Raw genomic sequence first — 23,461 nt, 5'->3', positions numbered from 1 at the left:
GCTGTTTGACCCTGCTGGGACACCTGTCACCATCTGATCCTGCTAAGACATGATGAGAATAGTGTTGTGTACTGACTGTGCACCATGACAGTGAAGCCTCTAGAGCTGTTTATTACTGTCAGTGTGAAAAGTAGGGAATTAGCTAGGGAAACTGACAGATCGGTAAAGTTACATTGCGATACTAACGTGGATCAGTTGATCTAATGGTACATCAACTGGCAAAATCGAGCCAAGTTAAATTTTCTTCCGTTGAAACCGGACAAAACAAAGGCTACAAAACATTTCCATATATACAACAGCTGTTAGATACTGCTACCTGACAGATAGCTAGGCTGAAGTTAGTTCATTCACTTCAGACAGAACTTCAGTCGAGTGGGGATGAAACATTAGCTAACGTTGCATGTCAGCTACACTACTAGCTCAGCACTGGGAATAAATACATTTTTCCTGTTAAGTCAAACAGCAGTTACCTTGCCAGCTACATTAGTCAAATAAAGAGTAGCCAGTTTATGCTCTGCTTGCTTTTACAACGCTGAGTAAAAGCAGACAGACAACAGCTGCCTCTGCACGCTCTGTGGTGTCCACGCAGTCCTAAATCCAGCTGGCTGAAACCACCAAACATCTTACCCGACTGCTCTGAGGCGTCCGCATGGTCCTAAAGCACACTGATGCTGGATTTTGTAGTACAATGCAATGATAAAACTAGGGGGACAACATTTTTATTTCAGAATGTGGGGGGGTCATGTCGCCCCCATCCCCAGTGAAAGTTGCACCCCTTGTCCTAATGGAATTCAACGGGTGGGTCTAATCCTGAATGCTGATTGGTTAAACGTGCATTCCAGCCGGAGTCTATTCCACAAGTTACTGTACCACCGGCTAAATCTATGACGTTAAAATGACTATTTACTCTGTTCCATCTGACTGCGCAATCCACTGTCTCATCAATCAATCAATCAAATGTATTTATAAAGCTCTTCTTACATCAGCTGATGTCACAAAGTGCTGTACAGAAACCCAGCCTAAAACCCCAAACAGCAAGCAATGCATGTGTAGAAGCACGGTGGCTAGGAAAAACTCCCTAGAAAGGCCGGAACCTAGGAAGAAACCTAGAGAGGAACCAGGCTATGAGGGGTGGCCAGTCCTCTTCTGGCTGTGTCGGGTGGAAATTATAACAGAACATGGCCAAGATGTTCAAATGTTCATAGATGACCAGCATGGTCAAACAATAATAATCACAGTGGTTGTAGAGGGTGCAACAGGTCATCAGCCCAGGCAGGGAAGTTATAAACATTATCTCCACTATTTAAAGCATCTAGACATTATCTCGCATTTCTTTTCTCAACAGCGTAGATTTGTATAAACCTTACTGTCTGTGTCTCCGACATTTGCAACATTGTTTCAATATTCAAATTTCCAACTGTCCCACAGCAATGAACGTGTAGGGTTCGGGAGTCGGGACGAGAGAGAGACAGGCAGCGTTTCTCAGCCAGTCAAAATCATGAATCAGCTGGCATAATTTTTATGGATATAAACAAAGAAATGTCAATTGAAAAAAGCTAAAACGAAACAAAATGCAGCCAGTTGGTAGTCTTTCCAGCTTCAGTTTAAAGTTATTATGTTAGCTGTGTTGTTGGCTAGCTCCTCTGAACAACAGTGTCCTAATGAGAGCGCACATTTTCTATGCCAGGTGAAATCGTGCCTCATTAGCTCATTGTTATGGATGTATCCAAATAAATTTCACTACAAAACAGCTTAAACAAATGCATCTACTATTGTTATTCTGTCTGCACTGTTTGACGTGACTGTAAGTTAGCCGTAGTTGGCTAGTTAGCAAGCAAGGGATAAGAACGTTGCCAGCCAGTATGGCAATGGAACATTTACAACGAACGACTGGGTCGCGTCCATAGATACAGAACAAAAAGACAACGACCTGCCGGCTTGGGTAGCAACCCTAAATGTGTTTCGGGACTATATTTTGTGGAGGGTTGAAATAGTATGAATAAATTAATCAAATAACGTTTTTAATGAAAATATGTCACTCATTATCTGAATATGTTGGTAACCCGTTGACTTCGTCTCGGGCCTAACAACACCCGTGCCAATATATCCTCCAAACACCGGCTTCTCAGGCATTATCACTGAAGTAGAAACCAGTAGCACTACTTCTCAAACCAACACCGTATGTCAAAGACGTATTCTACCATGTAATTGCCTCTTTCATTTAAGGTTTTAACAACAGTTTTTAATGACAGTGTGTGTTAGTCTGTAATAACTGGGCTACTCTCTAGTGTATACAATCCTCCCACAAACATCTCGTGAATACTAATAAGTACACAGCAGCTACTACAGTAGGTTATGCTCTAAACCAGTGGTTCCCAACCTTTTTCGGTGACTGCACAGTAAAAAAAATTGTGATGACTTATTTTAACCCAGGATGAGTATTTTCAACATTATGAGGAGTCAATGAGCTCTAGTGTCAGAATTAAATTGGAGTGTAAAATTATGCAGTGATTGCAGTGTAAATTCAACTCAATTCAGTGGAATGAAAAAACGCAGCAATCAACTGCTGTGGTTGTGGATGATCATTATTTCGACTTGCATGTCAATGCAATTGCTCCTGCACATCCTCAAATAATCATGTAAGTGACGTCAACAACTAATAGCAAAGTTTTCACTTTGACATTTACTTAATAGAGTAATATCCTATTGATGTTCCACCAGGTTATACATTATTACACATTCATGTGTGAATTTTAACACAATTTTGAGTCAAATTAACTCTGATAATGTAACACTACCTGTAGAGTAACTTTAACACTATGTAGACTGGGACCAAATGTTATCTGAAACAGTGTTGAATTCAATTCTATAGGTGTTAACTTAACACTTTTATTTTTACTGTGTGCTACTGTCTGGAGTACCCCTGAAGTACCCACTCATGTGCATTTTACCAGGAAGCCTATGGTCTCATGAGTCTTCTCAAGTACCCCCTGTGGATAGGTACCCCCAGGAGTCCTACTACCCCTGGTTAGGAACCACTGCTCTAAACACTACATACACGGCTAGAGGCCAGCATTCCGCTCTTATACTGGGGCATGGGTTTATGGCTCTCTGGGTTATGCTAAAGCTTAAAGGAACTGTTAATAAAGCACACACTAGGTGTTGATTATTGCTTTTATGGGGGAAAGTGTCAGGTTTAATGTTACTGTGAAGCTGACATTGGTAGGTTGGCAGGTGCTGTTACTACAGTCATGAACAGGTCTAGGAAAGGATGGAAGGAACTGGATATCTAGTATTCTCTCTGTCTCTCTCTGTCCCTCTATCCCTCCCCCTTCACATTCCTTTCTCCGAGTGCCCCTCTCAATTTTAGATACATCTGACCTACACTCAATATGATCAAATGACCATGACAAATGATAGTACCTAACCCATAAACTTTGTGACAGTAAATCCAACATATTTGATTCTCACTGTGAAACTAGATAAGGTGCTTCCTCTCACGAGAGGATCTGTTCTCAGCATTCTCTCTTGTCTGCGCTATCCACACACACATCTTGATATCTCATCATCATCCTCCTCCTCTCAGATCTCTGTAACAGCAGGCTCATACTGCCTCTGCACCATAACATCTCTAGATGTATCATCTTGTATGCCTTGTTGTCTTCCAGAGTAGCGGTTATCCCTTTATAGTTTTTACTTCTCTGTTTGAACAGGGTCATGGTTTGTGTTAACTGGGAAGCTACATCATTTTAGTCCTTTAAGTTGGACGAGTCCACAGTGTGAAGAGAAAGTTAATTAAGTGCTAGTGTTTCACACACAGTCTCTGTTTTGGGCGGGGGAAATGTTGTTTTTGACTAATCTAGAAAACAGTTTAACTTCCTAGTTATCACGTTTTAGGGAAGACCCAGATGCAGACAGTGTCGAAGTAACAAAAGTATATTACTAGAACAGGGGGTAGGCAAAATGACAGGTCAAGGGCAGGCAGAGGTTGGTAATCCAGATCAGAGTCTAAAAGGTACAGCACGGCAGGCAGTCTCAGGGTCAGGACAGGCAGAGGTCAATAAGCCAGTGTGATGTGATAAGGTACAGAACGGCAGGCAGGCTCAGGGTCAGGGCAGGCAGAATGGTCAAAACCGGGAAAACTAGAAAACAGGAACTAGAAACAGACAAGAGCAAGGAAAAAATGCTGGTAGGCTTGACAAACAAAACAAACTGGCAACAGACAAACAGAGAACACAGGTATAAATACACTGAGGATAATGGGGAAGATGGGCAACACCTGGAGGGGGATGGAGACAATCACAAACGCTGCACATCCTGAACATGCTTCCCTATTCCCCAGCTGAGTGCCCTCGCCAGGCACGAAGTGTGAAGGATGGTCTCGAGTTTCGAGGTTATAGCCGTGGGGCTATAGCGGCGTGACAGCGCATCCATCTTGACATTCTTAGATCCCGGTCGGTATGAGAGGGAGAAGTTGAACTGGGCGAAAATCAGGGCCCACCTAGCTTTCCTGGATTTGAGAAGCTTGGCGGTGCAGAGATATTCCAGGTTCTTGTGGTCGGTCCACACAATGAGCGGATGTTCCGCTCCCTCCAGCCAGTGCCTCCGCTCCTCCAACGCCATCTTCACCGCGAGAAGCTCACGATTCCCCACATCGTAGTTCCTCTCCGTGGCGTTGAGGCGATGGGAGAAGAAGGCACAGGGATGTAACTTGAGGTCCAGGGTAGAACGCAGGGACAGGACAGCCCCCACTCCGACATCCTAAGCATCGGCCTCCACCACGAACTGCTGGGACGGGTCAGGATGAACCAAGATGGGATCTGTGGTGAAACAGTGTTTGAGATCCCGGAACGCCCGGTCAGCAACTGGGGACCACGTGAACAGAACCTTGGGAGGGGTGAGTGCAGACAGGCGGGAAGCCAATATGCTGTAACTCCGGATAAAGCGCAGAGAAAAGTTGGCGAATCCCAGGAAACGTTGCAGCTGCACCCTGGACGTAGGCTGGGGCCAATCCACCACCGCTCTCACCTTCCTTGGATCCATCTGTACACTACATGCAGCAAGGATGTAACCCAGGAAGGGGATGGTGGAGCGATGGAATTCGCACGTCTCTGCTTTCATAAAAAGCTGGTTCTCCAGGAGGTTTTGGAGAACCTGTCAGACTTGGAACATGTGTTCTTGGTCAGAGCAGGAGAAGCCAAGGATGTCCTCGAGGTAGACGAAGACGAACCTGGTTCAACATGTTACGGAGAACATCATTAACCAGAGCCTGGAACAAAGCTGGGGCGTTGGTAAGGCCAAATGGCATGACCGGATCCACGTAGTGACCGCTGGCCGTGCTGAAGGCAGTCTTCCACTTGTCCCCTTCCCGTATACACACCAGGTAGTAGGCGTTCCATTGGTCCAGCTTGGAGAACACGGTGGCCACCTGGACCGGCTCGAAGGCCGAGGAGATGAGTGGAAGTGGGTAGCGGTTCTTCACTGTGATGTCTTTGAGGCCCCGGTAGATGCACTGGCACAGGGTTTTGTCCTTCTTCTCCACAAAGAAGAACCCTGGGCATGCGGGGGAGGCAGAAGAATGGATGAACCCTGCAGCTAGGCAGTCCTCAATGTAGGTCTCCATAGCCTTGGTCTCCGGACCCGACAGAGAGTACAGTCGTCCCCAGGAGGAGTGGTGCCTGGGAGAAGGTCAATCCCGCAGTCATAGGGTCAGTAGGGCGGAAGCGAAGTGGCCTGGGCCTTACTGAACACCTCCCGGAGGTCCTGGTACTCCGCGGGAATGGTGGAGAGGTCCGGGGCAACTTCCGAGCTCCCAGGAAGACTACCGGGGCAGGCTGCACTGACTTCAGTCAATGAGCGTGGCAGAACGGGCTCCAGCCCATGATGGCATCATAAGACCAGTCAATAAGGGGAATGTGTCGCTGGAGCCAAGAGAAACCAAATACCACGGGAAAGTGATGAGACTTAATGAGCAGGAATTGGATCGTCTCGCTGTGGTTCCCTGTCACACGGAGGTAGATGGGCGGGATATTGTGGGTGACCCGGCATATAGAGCACATGTTCGGTGCTCTAACGTCCATGGGAATGGAGAGGGGCTGAGTGCGGATACCCAGCTCGGACGCCAGGGTAGCATCCATAAAGCTCTCATCGGCCCCAGAGTTAATGAGTACCCGGAGAGATTTCGACTGGTTCCCCAACAGCAAAATTGCATGAAAAGGGGTGCGAGTAAGGGGAGAGGAAAAGTTCTCCGTATGAACCACCAGAGTACTCGCTCCTACCGGTGAGCCTGGTCTTTTAGTGGACAGTTGGAGACAAAATTACCATTAGTCCCGCAATACAGGAAACTCTTAGTGTGAAGCCTGTATAGCCGTTCGGCTGGAGACAGTCTAGCTCTGCCAAGTTGCATTGGCTCGGGAAGAGGTGAATAGGCAGACTTCGGAGACTCTCAAGGGAATTCGGGTAGCCTCGTATTCTCTCGGCAACAGAGCTGTCGTGGACTTCCGGGATGCCTCGGAGACGAGGTGGAATCCTTGGGCGGGCAAGTGAAATCGAATCTCCTTCCTTCGGTTCCCGTAGTCGCCCATCGATCCAAATGGTCAAGGCGATGAGTCGAGATCCATCGGTAGTTCCCAGGCTGCAAGCTCGTCCGTTACTTCCTCCGATACTCCGTGCAGTGACATGTCGGACAGCGATTCCGGGTTCCAGGCACTCTCAGCTGCCAAGGTGGGCAACCAGGAATTTCCATGCACCTGTAGGCAGCAACCTCTGAATTTAGGGGGATTATGTACTGTTGGTTCATAAAATCAGATCACATTTAACCCTACTGTTATATGATTGATTACAAGCCCATCATAGTGCCTAGTGTCTGTGACACGATTGAAACACCCTTACTGTGCTTTTGTAAGGCAAATTATCCTAACGACCATAGATGTCAGATGTCAACACCAAGACAGGACATGCAGACTGACCCCTGAGCCCTGTGTCCATTTCCAAAAGGTTCCTTCGACTCTAACCCGCATTCTAACGCTCTCTCACTCTTTCCCTTTATGTCCTCTCTGCCTTTCGCTGCCTTTTTCTCTTATTCTACACTCTTTACTTTTTAAATATTAAAGAATTAAAGGTTATTTTACCATTACTGCATAACCCCTTTGAGCTAATGCATTTTGAGAAATGTGCAGGCCATCTGGTAAATCATGCGCCTGTGTCAAAAGGGGGGTTTCAGTAAAGTTTGGGTAGCATATGTGTAACTCAGGGTAGGATTGGTCCCTCTATCCATACTGCTGTTTTAGTCTGACCAAACAGTCATGGCATTATGCCCTGCCACAGAAAGGACCTGTTGTGTGTCACAGAAAGGTGACTGTGCCTCTGTTTTCACACACACACACACACACACACACACACACACACACACACACACACACACACACACACACACAGACACACACACACAGAGACACACAAACAGGAGGAGGGAGGTAAAGGAAATAACGTAATCATACATGATTAGGCAAGTAAGCATGGCTTGTGTTCACACACACAGTAGCCGTAGCCTTGGGGAGTTAGCAAGCACTGGTAGGGTTTGGAAAACACTCAGTTGTGCTTTGTACCGCCTGAAGACTGGCCCCTTGTTGTGAATGAATGGACTATATGAACAAATACTTGTTCAGATGGCACACATTACTTTTTTCCCCCTAACAAAGTAGCTAGGGGTAATCCATGTAAGTTATCCAAAAGGCTTATATTTCATTATGCTTCGACAACCAAGAAAATATTTATTTCAAACCAAGATAAGTCTTTTTTTTTAGAACACCTAGACTAAGTCAGTTGGATTGAGACCCACTTGGGAGTTACAGACGGTTTATCTTTGGTTGTGGCTTAAGCTTAGTTTGTGAACCAAACAATTTATTTCTGGTGTGATTTACAATTGCTACCAATAGTCCCCGTTTATAAATATTGGATTTCTTTCATCCAAATGAAAGCCTCCAGTTTGTGTTAGATAAAAGTTACAGAGTAACCCCTATCTACTTGACAAGTTCTCTCACGCACTTAACATACACGATACACACAAAAATATACACGCATATCTCAGAGCAGACTTAGTGCTGGTGGTGAGTCTGAGGCTGTGTGTAGAGTCACTGATGACACATGATTCGTTTTGGGGGTTGCCAGTGTGGGGACTGTGGTGTGAGGGAAGATAGGTGGGGTGTGACTGTGTGACTGTGTGTCTGTCTATGTGTATGGCTTATCCACTTAGTACGGGGCGGAGGGTGGACAGTGGCTGTGGGTTCAGTTCGTCAGGATCACTCTGAATGCTCTCCTAAGGTGCATCCCAAATGGCCCCTTATTCACTTTATAGTGTGCAACGTTTGACTCGGGCCCATAGGGCTCTGGTCAAAATGTAGTACACTATATAGAGAATAGGGTGCCATTAGTCATTCAACATCAATACGTCATACACAGCTCTCTCCCACACTCATATAAATAGCTGAGTACGACTAGTGGCTTGGGGGAGGGAACTTTGCATACTAAGCCTGTAGAGAGCAGTGCTATCCTAGCTTGGCTTTTGGTGCCTTTTCCATTGTGTAAAATACAAGAGAGTCAGCAAATACCCATCTCACACAATGTGTGTGTGTGTGTGTGCGTGTGTGTGTGTGTTTGCCTGTGTGGGAGTGTGTGTGTGTGCGTGTGCACGTGCATGTTTTATATTTGTGTTTGTAGGAAACCTCCCTGTAAGGGGTGTTTCTTTTTGGGAGTGGGTGTGTGTCATATACTGTCCAGATGACTGACTTTGTGGCTTGTAGGGCTGTAATTCTCTGTGGGAGAAAGCAATAGATTAGTTCAAACCCCTTTTGGTCAGGGCAGTAAATGGTTGAGCGTTCCATTACTACTCTGTTACTACACTCTTAGAATAAAAGGGTTCCAAAAGAGTTCTTTGGCTGTCCCTATAGGATAACCTTTTTTGGATCTAGGTAGAACCTTTTTTTTCCTAAGAGTGCACCCTACAGATGAGAATCCGATTTTATTTTGGGGTATGGTTAAGATGTGATCACATGCATCAAGGCATTATCTGTCTCATTTCCTAAAGGTTTAAATGAAAGGCTAAATTCAAATTTTAAAGGTGGGAAAATATATATATATATATAAAGAGAGAGAGAGAGAGGGATATAGAGAGCTCGTAAAAGAGGACAGAGAGGTGGTATGTAACTAAACATTTACCCTCTCACCCCATGTCTCCTCAGTCTTTTCTCTCTCAGAGTTAATCTTAGTTCATAAAACAAACTAAATCCGATATGATCCCCTCATTATTCTCCCTGGTTACATAACTGTCCTGGTAACTAGCAGTGCATTGAACCTTCACCTCCAAAGTAAACGTTTTATATAGTCCGTCTGTGGTCCTGGTTGTTTCTGGACAGATGTCGAGCCACGGTGGCAGACACTGACAGCGCTAGTGTGAGTTGAAACACTACATTAATGCTTAAATAACTTGAGGTCTTTGAGGGATTTAGTAACTCATTATGAGTAAATGTTCCTTTGTTGTCTTCTACCTTTTTATATATAAAAAAAAACGAATATTTGTGTGTACCTTTTATATGTACAGGTGAGCTATCCCTGCCAGCCCATGTCAGTCCATACACAAAGGATCCCCGGGCACCAATGGCGAGCAGGGAGGATGCCTACGCCCATCTGGAGCTACGCACCCTGGAACAGTCCCTTCTGGCCACATGTGTGGGCAGCATCACAGAACTCAGTGAGTATGTGTGTGTGTGTCTTTGTGTGTGTGTCACATTCTCAAGCTTCACATTCACTCAAACACTCTCAAACGTATTACAATACCCTCTTCATTTTACATTCAAAGATTCCCTCTCTCACACACTCTTTCTCAAACACTCGCGTACTCCTCTCGCTTTAGTCCTAGCCAGGGAGGAACTATCTGGTCCTCATGCATGTGATTCATCAGCCTTATCTAGTCAGGAGAAAGGGACAGTTACGGGCACAGACTCCTACTGGCCATGTTCAACCTTATTCTGAGGGCCATCTTTCACATTTAGAGAGGTACCAGCTGTTAACTCCAACATCCCCAGTCTGTCTTGTTCTTCTGTTGTTCATCTTCATTAAAACTAGTGCACCTAAGTAGAGCAGCACTGAACAGTGTTTGGGAGAAGATGGCACCCAAAATTCAAATTTAGAATCCATCCAACTGTCCATTTGTCTCATGTATTTTGTTAGAATGTAAACTTACTTAGACATCTCTTTCTGTAAGTCAGTTGTCCCCGAAACATTTTAAAGTGCTGTGCCCCACCTAGCCAAAGCCTCTCAAATAGACAAAACACGTTTCTAGCCAACAACTAAGGCCGGGATTCAATCCCATCACGCTTTGTCGACAATGCACCTTTTAAAGGCAATGTTCCCGTGCTCGCAGAGACCGCATTCATGGTAAACAGTGCATGTGTCGGCTCAATCGTAAGTTATCTTTAAATGGCGCATTGTCGACAAAGCGTGATCGATTTGAATCCCGGCCTAACTCTTTATCCACCATCTAGTAGGGACTGGTCAGGAAACACAGCTTTACGAATTATGTCAAAGCTAGCATTGTATAAAGGATGACAGACAGACGGTGTTGGTGTAGATAACAACACTGGTCTCAGGTCTGACGATAGCATAATAAAGTTGACCCTGTTCACTGTCTTTTTTTAAAATCTGACCCTTGGTCTGTCTCTAGGGTCCCTTCATTAGAATCAGACAGGGATGTCGTATCCACTGAAACATTAGGCTATATAACAGACTACTGTGTGTTCCCAAAACACAAGGGCACTTTCATGTCAGCCACAGGGTGTTATAGACCCCCTTGCTCTCCCCGCCCCTCACACACACACCCCAAACACACGCACACACACTCCCCTGTTTCCACAAACCAAACAAATTCCATGTGGGTCCTTTCCTCTCTGGTCGTCTTGGGAGTAGCATCAAGCAAAACAGTGCACACACTTGTTCATTCTTGGAGCCCAAGTGCATGAATTAAATGGGACAACATGCAGTTTGTTTCACCATAGAAAGAAAAAATCAATCCTAATTGTGGTGCTTATTGCTATCACTAGAGATAAAACATTGTCTAGTATATCTACCCATATGGATATACAGTACATACTGTAAATATGACATGAACTAAAAACCTGCATATACTTTGACAGACACCGTGGCTACTTCAGGAGTCTTAGCATCATTAAAAAAAGGAGTAGTCGTTTTAAGATTCTAATCTCTTTCACATGAGCAGATTCTCTCTCACTGCTCTCTGGCTGCTACGTTTAAGAGCTAGCGTCTCCTCTTTCTAATGCCTTCCACATATGTTGCGGGATAAGTGACTGCGATAGCTACAGCCGAGGACGACTATTGCTGATTTTAAGGGTCTATAAGGAAGGACGTGCCGTTGAGCCCAGCTAAACCCAACTCTGCTCCCAAACTTGCCTTCCAATGAGCTTTATCTGAGACTCGATCATTGAACCATTCTCGTTGTAAAGAGATACAATAAGACACAGAATTGATTAACGTGAGACTAGCGTTACATCCAGCTGCTACCTGTGATATCTGAGAAACTGAAGGGGAAAACGTGCAATGTGGCTCTGTCTATAAGTGTACTGACAGAAGCTGAAAGTCCCACAGTTTTGCATTATAAATGCATTGGTAAGGAAACCAATATTGTATACATAGCAATGTGGGTACTGCAGTACATCATGCTACAACTACAGCGTCCATGTTTAATAGAGCATGTATAGCTGAGGTTTTAGGGATTTGTATCAGATGATGATGTGTGTGATACTAAATGCGTGTGTGACTGTTTCCTCTCAGGTGACCTGGTGTCACGGTCCATGCACCACATACAGCGCCTACGCGCAGTTAGCCACTCCCTCAGCCCTATTTGCCCAGCAAATCAGCATCCAGTATTCTGGGCGCCCGATGCCATGCGTACCCTCTACTACTTCCTGTCTAGCCCACAGATGGAATCACTGGAGAACCCAAATCTAGAGCCCCCCAGGATGGCCCTGAGCAGAGAGAGGTAAGGGGTGGGTGGGTGTGTGTGTGTGTGTGTGTGTGTGTGTGTGTGTGTGTGTGTGTGTGTGTGTGTGTGTGTGTGTGTGTGTGTGTGTGTGTGTGTGTGCCTTCTTGTATGCTTAGGCACACAGAGATATTGTTTCCCTCCACCTGGTACCAATTATAATCACAGGCCCCATTAACCCGTTAGACTCAGCTCTGTGTCTCTGTTGAGCCCTGTGATCTCAGTAACCATAACCAGAGAGGAAGAGGTGAAGCGAGAGGTTTCACTCTCGCCAAAATCTGTCCAAAACTAGCCCAATGTGTTTCTATGGGCTTATTTTGGACCTAAGCTTGTCGTCTGCTTTTCTGCCTTTGGGACAACGACTGCCATTGTTAGGGCGGAGACATGAGAATCTAGACATTATAAACAGATCTCTGCCATAATGACCTGCCTCTGTGCTCTGGGGAGGTGAAGAGACCACATGTTCTAATACAAGCGTCACAACAGGGGAACAGTGTTCTCTTTATAGTCCTTTGTTAACAGTAAAATGATACCCTTTTTCTCAATTAGGGAAAAAGTTATGGGAGGTTGCTACATCAACACACATTAAGACTACCAAAAAACACCCTGTATGAACCTGTTTTAGCCCACTGCAGGAAAAGGTTAAGTAGTCGTTATTGTACAAAAGGCTGAGGAATTGGTCCTTTATGCCAGATTTGAAGGCATTGTGGGATTTTGAGTCATTGAGGAAAGTTAATAAATTATATAACTTCATTGCTTGAATCTTTGCTCCTGCCCCCAGACTGTTTATGCTCCTTCCCCCTCTGATGGAGTGGATACGGGTTGCCGTGGTGCACGCGGAGCACCGCCGCAGCCTATTGGTGGACAGCGATGATGTCAGACAGACCGCCAGACAGCTCCTCCCAGGACTGGACTGTGAGCCCAGACAGCTGAGGTAGAAACACACTGAGCATTGCATGTTTAATGGCATACACTCACCAGCCACTTTATGAGGTACACCCATCTAGTACCGGGTCGGAACCCCCTTTGCCTCCAGAACAGCCTGAATTCTTTGGCGCATTCTGTAAGGTGTTGAAAACGTTCCACAAGGATGTTGGTCAATGCTGACACGATGGCATCACGCAGTTGCTGTAGATTGGACGGTGGTACATTAACTCTTTGAACAGCCCGTTCCATCTCATCCAAAACATACTTTATTGGGTTGAGGTCTGGGGACTGCGCAGGCCACTGAAGTAAACTGAACTCGCTGTTATGTTCCAGGTGATGTTTTTCCACTCCTCAATTGTCCAGTGTTGGTGATCACGTGCCCACTGAGCCGCTACTTCTTGTAATAGCTGATAGGAGTGGAACCCATCTGTTGCAATAGCCCATCCGTGACAAGGATCAACGAGTTGTGAGTTCCGAGATGCTGTTCTGCACACCACTGTTGTACTGCGCCGTTATTTGTCTGTTTGTGGCCCGCCTGTTAGCTTGCACGGTTCTTGCCATTCTCCTTCAACAAGCGGTCTTCGCCCACACAACTGCCACTGACTGGATGTTTTTTGTTTTTCGCACCATTCGCTTGGGTCACTCGTTTTGCCCATTCTGATGGTCAATCGAACAGTAACTGAATGTCTCAATGCCTGTCTGCCTGCTTTATATAGCAAGCCACGGCCACGTGACTTACTGTCTGTAGGAGCGATCAATTTTCGTGAACGGGTGCTGTACCTAAAAAACTGGCCGGTGAGTGTATATTACTGTAACATGCAATAGAAAGATGCTGAACCATACTGTTGACTTGTGAAACCAGTACATAACAGTAGGCCTACTGTCATTATTGAAGAGTTATGCATGTTAGAAGTTTTCATTGTAGCTTCTCTCTCTCTCTCCTTATCCTCTTGTCTCCCCCTCTCTCCCAGGCCTGAGTGTTGTTCCAGCTCATTTAGGCGTCTGGACTCTAAGGCTGCTACAGAGAAGCTTCAGCTGGACCTGGGCTTCCGCATGCTGACCTGTGGCAGAGCAGACCTGATTGGTCAGGCCACACAGCTACTTGGACCATCAGGGGTTAACACTATGGATGACCAGGTAGGACTGGGGATAGGGAATAGGAGATACATGGTGGGGATAGAGGTAGGCGGGAGTTCGGGAGAGGGGTAGGAAATATACATATTCAGACATAAGACTGACAGGTTTTGACAGGGAAGGTAAAAGAGACTTGTCAGTCTTCTGCTTGTATGCCCTACCCTGACTGGTGTTAGAGAGTGTAGAGACTGTTCAGAGTAAGATGTGTATTCTCTGACCTACAGGGTATGACCCCTCTGATGTACGCATGTTCGTGTGGAGACGAGGCTCTAGTCCAGATACTGGTGGAGGCTGGAGCCAACCTGGACCTGGCGGTGAACACTACTACTCGAAAGATATTAGCATAATATGATATAGATAGTATATCATGTAATGGGTTGAAAAAATCTGGTAACTTTCTGGCCTTCTAGGCAGAGTTGCAAAGAAAAAGCCATATCTCAGACTGGCCAATAAAAAGAAAAGATTAAGATGGGCAAAAGAACACAAACATTGGACAGAGGAACTCTGCCTAGAAGACCAGCATCCCGGAGTCGCCTCTTCACGGTTGACGTTGAGACTGGTGTTTTGCGGGTACTATTTAATGAAGCTGCCAGTTGAGAACTTGTGAGGCGTCTGTTTCTCAAACTGGACACTCTAAGGCACTTGTCCTCTTGATTAGTTGTGCACCGGGGCCTCCCACTCCTCTTTCTATTCTGGTTAGAGTCAGTTTGCGCTGTTCTGTGAAGGGAGTAGTACACAGCTTTCTACGAGATCTTCAGTTTCTTGCCAATTTCTCGCATGGAATAGCCTTAATTTCTCAGAACAAGAATAGACTGATGAGTTTCAGAAGAAAGTTATTTGTTTCTGGCCATTTTGAGCCTGTAATCGAACCCACAAATACTGATGCTCCAGATACTCAACTAGTCTAAAGAAGGCCAGTGTTATTGCTTCTTTAATCAGAACAACAGTTTGCAGCTGTGCTAACATAATTGCAAAAGGGTTTTCTAATGATCAATTAGCCTTTTAAAATGATAAACTTGGATTAGCTAACACAACATACAATTGTACACAGGAGTGATGGTTGCTGATAATGGGCCTCTGTACGCATATGTACTGTAGATATACCATTAAAAATCAGCCGTTTCCAGCTACAATAGTCATTTACAACATTAACAATGTCTATACTGTATTGTTGATCAATTTGATGTTATTTTAATGGACAAAAAAATGTGCTTTTCTTTCAAAAACAAGGACATTTCTAAGTGACCCCAAACTTTTTAACGGTAGTGTACATTTTAGACTTAGATATATAACATTTTTCATTCTTCTCTCAGGTTCCTTGCTGCTCCCCCAGACAGCCCTCAGTCCACCCAGACAGTCGTGGTTGGGTGGCCCTCACCTTCGCTGTGCTGCATGGACACCTCTCAGTATCTCAGGTGAGTCCTCACTGCCCAGTGGAAAGGGTCTAACACAGTTTCTTAATCACACATCTCAGACTTGATAGTGCTACCCTGTGGGAAGGTTTTTTTGTGTGTGTGTGTAGTGTAGTACTAACCATTCCTCTGCATTTCTGTGTTGTATAGCTGCTGTTGGAGGTGGGTGCAGACGTGGAGGGGACTGCTGTTACTTCCAGCCAGGAGAGTTCTGCTGAGACTCCTCTACAGCTGGCCTCTGCTGCTGGGAACTATGAAATGGTGAGCCTGCTGCTGGCCCACGGGGCCGACCCTCTACTCAGAGTGCATGATTGGAACGCTCTGACATCCCCGCTCTACGAGGACATGAACTGCTTCAGCTACGCCGCTGCACACGGACACAGGTAGCTACACCTGTCTAACTAGTCCAGGCTTGGGCCATGTCTCAATAGTCTAAAGTGTCGTTCTTTCCTTGTCTATTACCTTCAGTCAGAACTGAATAAATGAATGGATACTCATCCACTACTCTCCTACAGGAACATCCTGAGGAGGCTTCTGACCCAGCCCCAGCAGAGGAAGGAGGACATTCTCTCTCTGCAGGAGATACTGGCTGAGGGGTTCCAGGAGGAGGAAGAAGAGGCTGGCTCACTACCTCCCCCCAGCCTCGACCCTTGTAGCCCTGCTGTCTGCCCCAGTAGCTCCAGCCCCATGCCCAGGCTATGTAAGGCCAGGATGAAGGCCCTGCAGCAGGCTGCCTACTACAGCGCTGAGCACGGCTACCTGGATGTCACCATGGAGCTACGATCACTGGGTATGGATTATTTGTAGGCCTACTTCTTTTGTTTTATGCCATCATCATTGTTTTGTGAAGGACTTGTCATGAATCAAGCATTACGAAAGCAATATTATTTGATCCACTTTAGGTTGTTTGAGACTTTGTTCTCAACAACTGACCTACAGTTGAAGTCGGAAGTTTACATAAACCTTAGCCAAATACATTTAAACTCAGTTTTTCACAATTCCTGACATTTAATCCCAGTAAAAATTCCCTGTCTTAGGTCAGTTAGGATCACCACTTTATTTTAAGAATGTGAAATGTCAGAATAATAGTAGAGAGAATGATTTATTTCCGCTTTTATTTCTTTCATCACATTCCCAGTGGGTCAGAAGTTTACATGCACTCAATTAGAATTTAGTAGCATTGCCTTTAAATTGTTTAACTTGGGTCAAACGTTTCGGGTAGCCTTCCACAAGCTTCCCACAATAAGTTGGGTGAATTCTGGCCCATTGCTCCTGACAGAGCTGGTGAAACTGAGTCAGGTTTGTAGGCCTCCTTGCTCACACACGCTTTTTCAGTTCTGCCCACACATGTTCTATAGGATGAGGTCAGGGCTTTGTGATGGCCACTCCGATACCTTGACTCTGTTGTCCTTAAGCCATTTTCCACAACTTTGGAAGTATGCTTGGGGTCATTGTCCATTTGGATGACCCATTTTTGACCAATCTTTAACTTCCTGACTGATGTCTTGAGATGTTGCTTCAATATATCCACATAATTTTCCTGCCTCATGATGCCATCTATTTTGTAAAGTGCACCAGTCCCTCCTGCAGCAAAGCACCCCCACAACATGATGCTGCCACCCCCGTGCTTCACGGTTGGGAGGGTGTTCTTCGGCTTACAAGCCTCCCCCTTTTTCCTCCAAACATAATGATGGTCATTATGGCCAAACAGTTCTATTTTTGTTTCATCAGACCAGAGGACATTTCTCTCAAAGTACGATCTTTGTCCCCATGTGCAGTTGCAAACCGTAGTCTGGCGTTTTTATGGCAGTTTTGGAGCAGTGGCTTCTTCCTTGCTGAGCAACCTTTCAGGTTATGTTGATATAGGGCTCGTTTTACTGTGGATATAGATACTTTTGTACCTGTTTCCTCCAGCATCTTCACAAGGTCCTTTGTTGTTGTTCTGGGATTGATTTGCACTTTTCACACCAAAGTAAGTTAATCTCTAGGAGACAGAACGCGTTTCCTTCCTGAGCAGTATGACGGCTGCGTGGTCCCATGATGTTTATACTTGCGTACTATTGTTTGTACAGATGAACGTGGTATCTTCAGGCAGTTGGAAATTGCTCCCAAGGATGAACCAGACTTGTGGAGGTCTACACTTTTTTTTCTGAGGTCTTGGCTGATTTATTTTGATTTTCCCATGATGTCAAGCAAAGAGGCACTGAGTTTGAAGGTAGGCCTTGAAATACATCCACAGGTACACCTCCAATTGACTCAATGATGTCAATTAGCCTATCAGAAGCTTCTAAAGCCATGACATAATTTTCTGGAATTTTCAAAGCTGTTTAAAGGCACAGTCAATTTAGTGTAACTTCTGACCCACTGGAATTGTGATACAGTATATTATAAGTGAAATAATCTGTCTGTAAACAATTGTTGAAAAAATGACTTGTCACGCACAAAATAGATGTCCTAACCGACCTGCCAAAACTATAGTTTGTTTACAAGAAATTTGTGGAGTGGTTAAAAAACGAGTTTTAATGACTCCAACCTAAGTGTATGTAAACTTCTGACTTCATCTGTAGTTAAATAATCTCGTGGGACCCTAATTTGTTCCTTTATTTGATCCCCAGGTGTCCCCTGGAAGCTCCATGTGTGGCTGGAGTCCTTCCATGTAGCCCAACAACTGTCCAGGGATGAGGTGACCCTCTCTCTCCTCAGAGACTTCACAACTATCAGGCCACAGGACTACTGCCAGGAGCTGGTCTCGCCCGCTCTACCTCTCTTGTTTAACATGCTTGCAACCAGCAAGGTAGCCATGACTGCTAGGCTACCTGGCAGTCCAATTTCTCCTTCAGTCGGTGTTGTTTGGTGTCGGGTTTTCCATGTAGACTACAGTATGTCATAAGAAGTTTTCATTGAGTAAATGTTCCGTGGAACCTCAAACCAAAAGCAGAGTATGAATCAGAAATCGATCCAACATCAAAAAATGCTCAAATCTGTTGTAATAAAATGGGTAGCAAACTTGCAATGGCTGTTATTATAAAATCACACGACTCTTTCTGAACATGATTATATCCCTTTAGGACTATGCCATAACCAAGAGACTGTCAGCCATCTTCTCTCACTGTTACGGCTCTGCTCCTACTCCCTCTGTTCCTCAGATGGACCTCACTCTCTCCACACAGCTAGGTATGGAGACTGGCATACTCTCTCTATATGGAACAAACTGTAGCCTGTTTAATTATTCTGATCCTTAGGGTCCGAGTTTTCACTTCGTTTTAGCAAAGTGTAACTCCAACTTTTGTGTAAATCATGCTTCGTTGTGTACATGCATTTCAGTGCATGTTTCGGACTCTAAATGGTGTAAACGTCACTTCGGTCTCTCTCGTCCACCAGATGCTCATTTCCTGAACAACCCAGAGATGTCTGACATAATGTTGTTAGTGGAAGGCCGTCCCTTCTACGCCCACAGGGTTCTCCTCATGTCTGCCTCCAAGAGGTGAGCTAGCACTTCCCTCCTCACACCTGTGTTGGTATGACCTCGAGTGCAGGCTCTAGTGTTTTCAGGGGCAGCCTGTGCTTTTGTGTCCACAAGATGGTTATCAAGTCTCTTTCAGGTTTCGGTACCTGCTGAGTTTCTGTGGGTCAGACACCAGCACCATCCACATCTCTGACATCACCTACAGCACCTTCCAGAGGATGATGAGTTGTCTGTACTGTGGAGGGACTGAAGGGCTGAGGCTGTCACAGGCTGACGCTATGGAGGTAAGAAATGTATCCTCATTTACACTGATAGAACTTCAAAGCCAAACAGTCATTTACCACAGTGGTTAAGCTTTAGGAATGGCCCCCACTATCACTTCATTGAGGAGTGGAAAGACAACATAGTGGAGGTCATTCATAAAATGTAAGCATTTTTGGAAAGGTGTGATTGTATGTTTGGAGTGGTGACTTGTGATGGAAGTACTATCTGCTCCTCTGTCAGCAGCTGCTGCCAGTGGTCTGTTTCTTCCAGCTGGAGGTGCTAGAGAGACAGTGTGAGAGCCTGCTCTCCCAGAGTATCACCATGGACAACGCTGTCAGCATCTACTTGATGTCTACGGTAAGAATTCAAACTGTGTTATCATGAAAGGTTGTCCTATGCAGGCTTAAAACTATAAGTCACCGTTTTATCTGTGTGTTGTCTGCATCTTGAAATTAGTACATGCAATCCATTATAATGATCATAATAGACAAAGTGGGCCTGTGTGAGTGGTGCTTGCATTAGTATTATTGTAAAATGTATTTATTTTAATTTTACCTTTATTTAACTGGGCAAGTCAGTTAATTAATCCCACATTTTTCCCAGACATGAAAATATCCAAATCAAGTGTCATTAGTAACCCTTTGAAATAATCAATCATTCTTTTTTTTTATTTTTATGGAAAAGTAGGTAAAAAAGTGTGTTTTATGTTCGGTCGGTGGGATAATGTTAAGTAAACTGGATTAACATATTTCTCCTATGCAGTCATCAAAATTCTTATATATCCCAACCCAGTTATTAACACATTTAAAACTCTGTCACTGGCAGTCCCCAGCATTGCCACTAGGATGCCCCATCACATTCTAGTGTGACTATTTTACATATCAAAAACCCTTATACAACACCGATATGACTGCTGAGAGCAAAGACAAAAAAACAACAACCATCAACGTATTTCAACACTGTTACTTTATTGTAACATACATTGTAACATTGTTACTTTAGTGCAACATGTATTGAAACATTAATATTGTAACTTTATTGTAACATTTGAACTTGAACTTTAGTGCAATATTTTTGAACTTTAGTGCAATATTCATTGTAACATTGTCATTGTGACATTTTAGTGCAACATTCACGAACAACCGTATCGTATAGCAGTCGTGTGATTCCTTCCCACTGAACATAAAGGTAACATTTAGGATAGAGGTAGCCTGTAGAATATGCATTCAAGTAGAGGCCTACACTCAACAAAATAAAATGATATATATATATATATATATATATATATATATATATAAAAAGCACCACTGCAGAATGAGTGCTTATATATATATATATCATAGAGGTAGGCTTCAGAACCAAGTGCAAGATTAGTTTGTGCATCACTATTTTGAACTGTGATCAGTCAGACAGTATGTCTTGAATCAACTGACCTTCTTGTCCAAAAACATTTCAGTCATTTTGATTGTCTTTTTCGTCGACTTTTCTTTTCTTCCTAGAGTCCGTTGCTTCTCCCCACCCTTTATCGATTTTTCTTTTATTGTGTTTTTCAGCCCTTTTTCATTCACTCCTATCTCCTTTTCTACTGTCCATGGTATATCTTGAAGCACTGTGCAGTGGCGCTTTGCATTTCTCACATGCATAGGTAGTGTGTTTGTCACAATGACGACATCTATGGAACCGGTGCATCGTGTTGATTGGCCAGTGAGAAGCTTTGTCATATCTTGCCTGATCTTCAACAGTAGCAGCCAGTAAAGATCTCCTTCCGTGGCTCAGTGGTTTCGTGCCAAACTTTTTCATATTTGGGCTGTATACTATGTGTTTTGGAATCACATCGGTGGCAGGCCTCTTCGATCGTTTGAACACTCAATCTTTATTTTGACCACCTGCAGCTCTTCCCTTGTCTTTTCTGGCTGACCCCTATGGCTTGTAGAGGCCCTTGGCTCTTCTGATTGGACCCTCTGGCGGGTAGAGACCCTTGGATCTTAAGTATCAACAATGGAGGGCGGTGGGAGATTGTGGATGGGGGGTGGGGGGGTAGGTCATCATCATTGTCAACGTTGTTCCTGTCATGATCTGTTTGCATAGGTTCAGCATATGCAATGGCCTGTCCATAGTCCATATCTGACCCATCGCTATCACAGTCACTCAGGACAGCATCTTTCTCATTTTGAGGGATAACTGCAGTTGCATGCCTTGTCTGGGCAGTCACCTAGATCCAACATATCCAGAACTTGACTCAAAGTGAAACTAAAAGAAAGAACAGAGTAGAAAGTTAGGTAGAACAAGAACTATGTATGTGTATAAGTATAAGTATGTGTATACCTAGATGCACTGCGTTATCCCGCCGGTCACTATTGTTGCCGTCAACATGTTTACACATTCTATGACCACACTGAACAAAGTTGAGTAATTGCAAAGGCATATATCAATACTAGACACCTTAAAGATGATGTGTACCAAAAATATTTGTCCTATTTTTATGTTAACATACTTTACTAACCTTTTGTTTGGAAGCTTTGATGCAGCCATCCTCTTCTCATGGTGCAACCAGGAAGTAAACAGCTCTGGTCATGTGACAATTTACACTAAACATGTGACACTGCACATCTTTCATTGAGACCCTTTATTATTTCAATATTTGCTGGAAATGCATTGATAGATCATTCAGTAACTTTTTTTAGAGCCTTATAACTGGAAAAGTATTTTACAGTCACTATTGTGACTGATGGGATTAAATAGGTTAAGAACAAATTCTTATTTTCATTGACGGCCTAAGAACAGTGGGTTAACTGCCTTGTTCAGGGGCAGAACGACAGATTTTTACCTTGTCAGCTCGGGGATTTGATCTTGCAACCTTTCGGTTACTAGTCCAACGTTCTAACCACTAGGCTACCTGCCGTTATGTGTCTCTTTTTTTACATTTAAAAAAATCTATTTATTTCTCTGTCTGTCTGTGATTCTGTACAGGATCACGGGGCAGCAGAGCTCAGGAGGTTCTGTGAAGGTTTCTTCCTGCAGCACATGGAACAGCTCGTGGAGAGAGAGGACTTCCACAGGCTGCTCCTGGGAGGGGCCCATCAGGACCAGCTCTCCCCAGAGACAGAGACCCGGAGCGGACTATGTCAGGACCAACACTCCTCTCTCCTCCTGGAGGATCTGGAGGTCACTTTGGTCCACAGGCTGCTCTCGCTGTACCCTCCCTGCAGAGAGTAAGCCACCGGCTGCGTCTCACTAGTCATAGTTGGCTTCTTTGTTCTTCCATTGTCTCGTTTCCTTCAACTGTACTGATGTGAAATAACTACATGTGAAAGACAAGTAGCTATATCTGCTCTTAAATGTCAGTTAGGGTGAAGGAAATGGGATGAGGAGAGGAGGCCACGTTAGAATATTGAGATGGACCCCATGTGGGGAGAAGGACAGACATACCAGCATTCCTGGAGATAAATAACCGGTGTAGTGTAGCGTAGTATCTCGCAGTGCGGTGATGTCACCACTGTTGCCAGCACAGGTTGGTAATGCTAATCTGTCATGAGGGAGAGAAGAGGCGAATCTGCCACCGGACAGAACACTTTTACTGTGATCCAACAGGCCCTCAAACCTGCTCTCTCTGCCTCTGTGAATGCCCAAGGTACTGCTAAGACAGTTACTTTAGTTTCAGTGTGATGGTTCGAGAAGCAATGGTAGTTAGCAGCTTCTTGCCACTCATGCCACAAATAGTGAAAGGACAACTGAAGGTGCTGCAAAAAGCTAAGAGACAGAAGCGTAATGAGTTTTGCAGTTGTGGAACGCAACCTCACCATCAATTCCTCAGGTAGCCCAGAGAGCAGGAAGGAGTATTGATGGATAACTGGAGAAGTACCGCTGCCATCTAGTGACGTGTAGGACTTATTCCACGGGACTGACATAAGAAATCTAGAAATAGTCCATTGCTTAAGAGAGGGAATGGATGCAATGTACTATGGCTGGAATTGATCTAGAATATGATGAAGGTTTATGGATATACCGCCAATATAATAACAGGTACCGAGACTCTTTGTTCGTAAGAAATAAAGCATTTAGAGCATTTTGGACTGCTGTTACTTACTAGAGTCCATCCTCTCTCGTGTGGATGGAACTTGGGGTTGATACAGTATATATTGTACCAGAGTAACAGAACTCTGAATATGTCATTGTTCTGTAGATACAGTTTGTCAAACGTTTCGC

At 44.6% G+C, this 23,461-nt stretch overlaps 1 protein-coding gene across 3 annotated transcripts in view; it reads left to right on the top strand.

Moving 5' to 3' along the window:
- Positions 1-23,321, top strand: part of LOC120045190 (ankyrin repeat and BTB/POZ domain-containing protein 2-like) — a 29,090-nt gene extending 5,769 nt beyond the window's left edge. Inside the window, exons 1-15 of one of the 3 annotated variants that reach the window (XM_038990176.1) lie at positions 9,392-9,450; positions 9,599-9,748; positions 11,845-12,052; positions 12,834-12,986; positions 13,951-14,116; positions 14,338-14,427; positions 15,427-15,528; positions 15,676-15,908; positions 16,041-16,315; positions 18,141-18,319; positions 18,594-18,699; positions 18,907-19,009; positions 19,128-19,275; positions 19,496-19,612; positions 22,226-23,321. In XM_038990176.1, coding sequence (XP_038846104.1) covers positions 9,655-9,748; positions 11,845-12,052; positions 12,834-12,986; positions 13,951-14,116; positions 14,338-14,427; positions 15,427-15,528; positions 15,676-15,908; positions 16,041-16,315; positions 18,141-18,319; positions 18,594-18,699; positions 18,907-19,009; positions 19,128-19,275; positions 19,496-19,612; positions 22,226-22,471 — 2,220 coding nt within the window. In that variant the 5' untranslated portion in view covers positions 9,392-9,450; positions 9,599-9,654 and the 3' untranslated portion in view covers positions 22,472-23,321. Of the gene's footprint in view, positions 1-9,391; positions 9,451-9,598; positions 9,749-11,844; positions 12,053-12,833; positions 12,987-13,950; positions 14,117-14,337; positions 14,428-15,426; positions 15,529-15,675; positions 15,909-16,040; positions 16,316-18,140; positions 18,320-18,593; positions 18,700-18,906; positions 19,010-19,127; positions 19,276-19,495; positions 19,613-22,225 lie in introns of those variants that run through there. The other 2 variants (XM_038990158.1, XM_038990168.1) reach the window with 2 other exon arrangements.
- The last annotated feature ends 140 nt before the right edge of the window (positions 23,322-23,461 follow it).

Source organism: Salvelinus namaycush, chromosome 1 (assembly GCF_016432855.1).
Source record: "Salvelinus namaycush isolate Seneca chromosome 1, SaNama_1.0, whole genome shotgun sequence".
In the NCBI taxonomy this organism is placed as follows: domain Eukaryota; kingdom Metazoa; phylum Chordata; class Actinopteri; order Salmoniformes; family Salmonidae; genus Salvelinus; species Salvelinus namaycush.
This window is presented reverse-complemented; position numbering and strand designations above follow the sequence as displayed.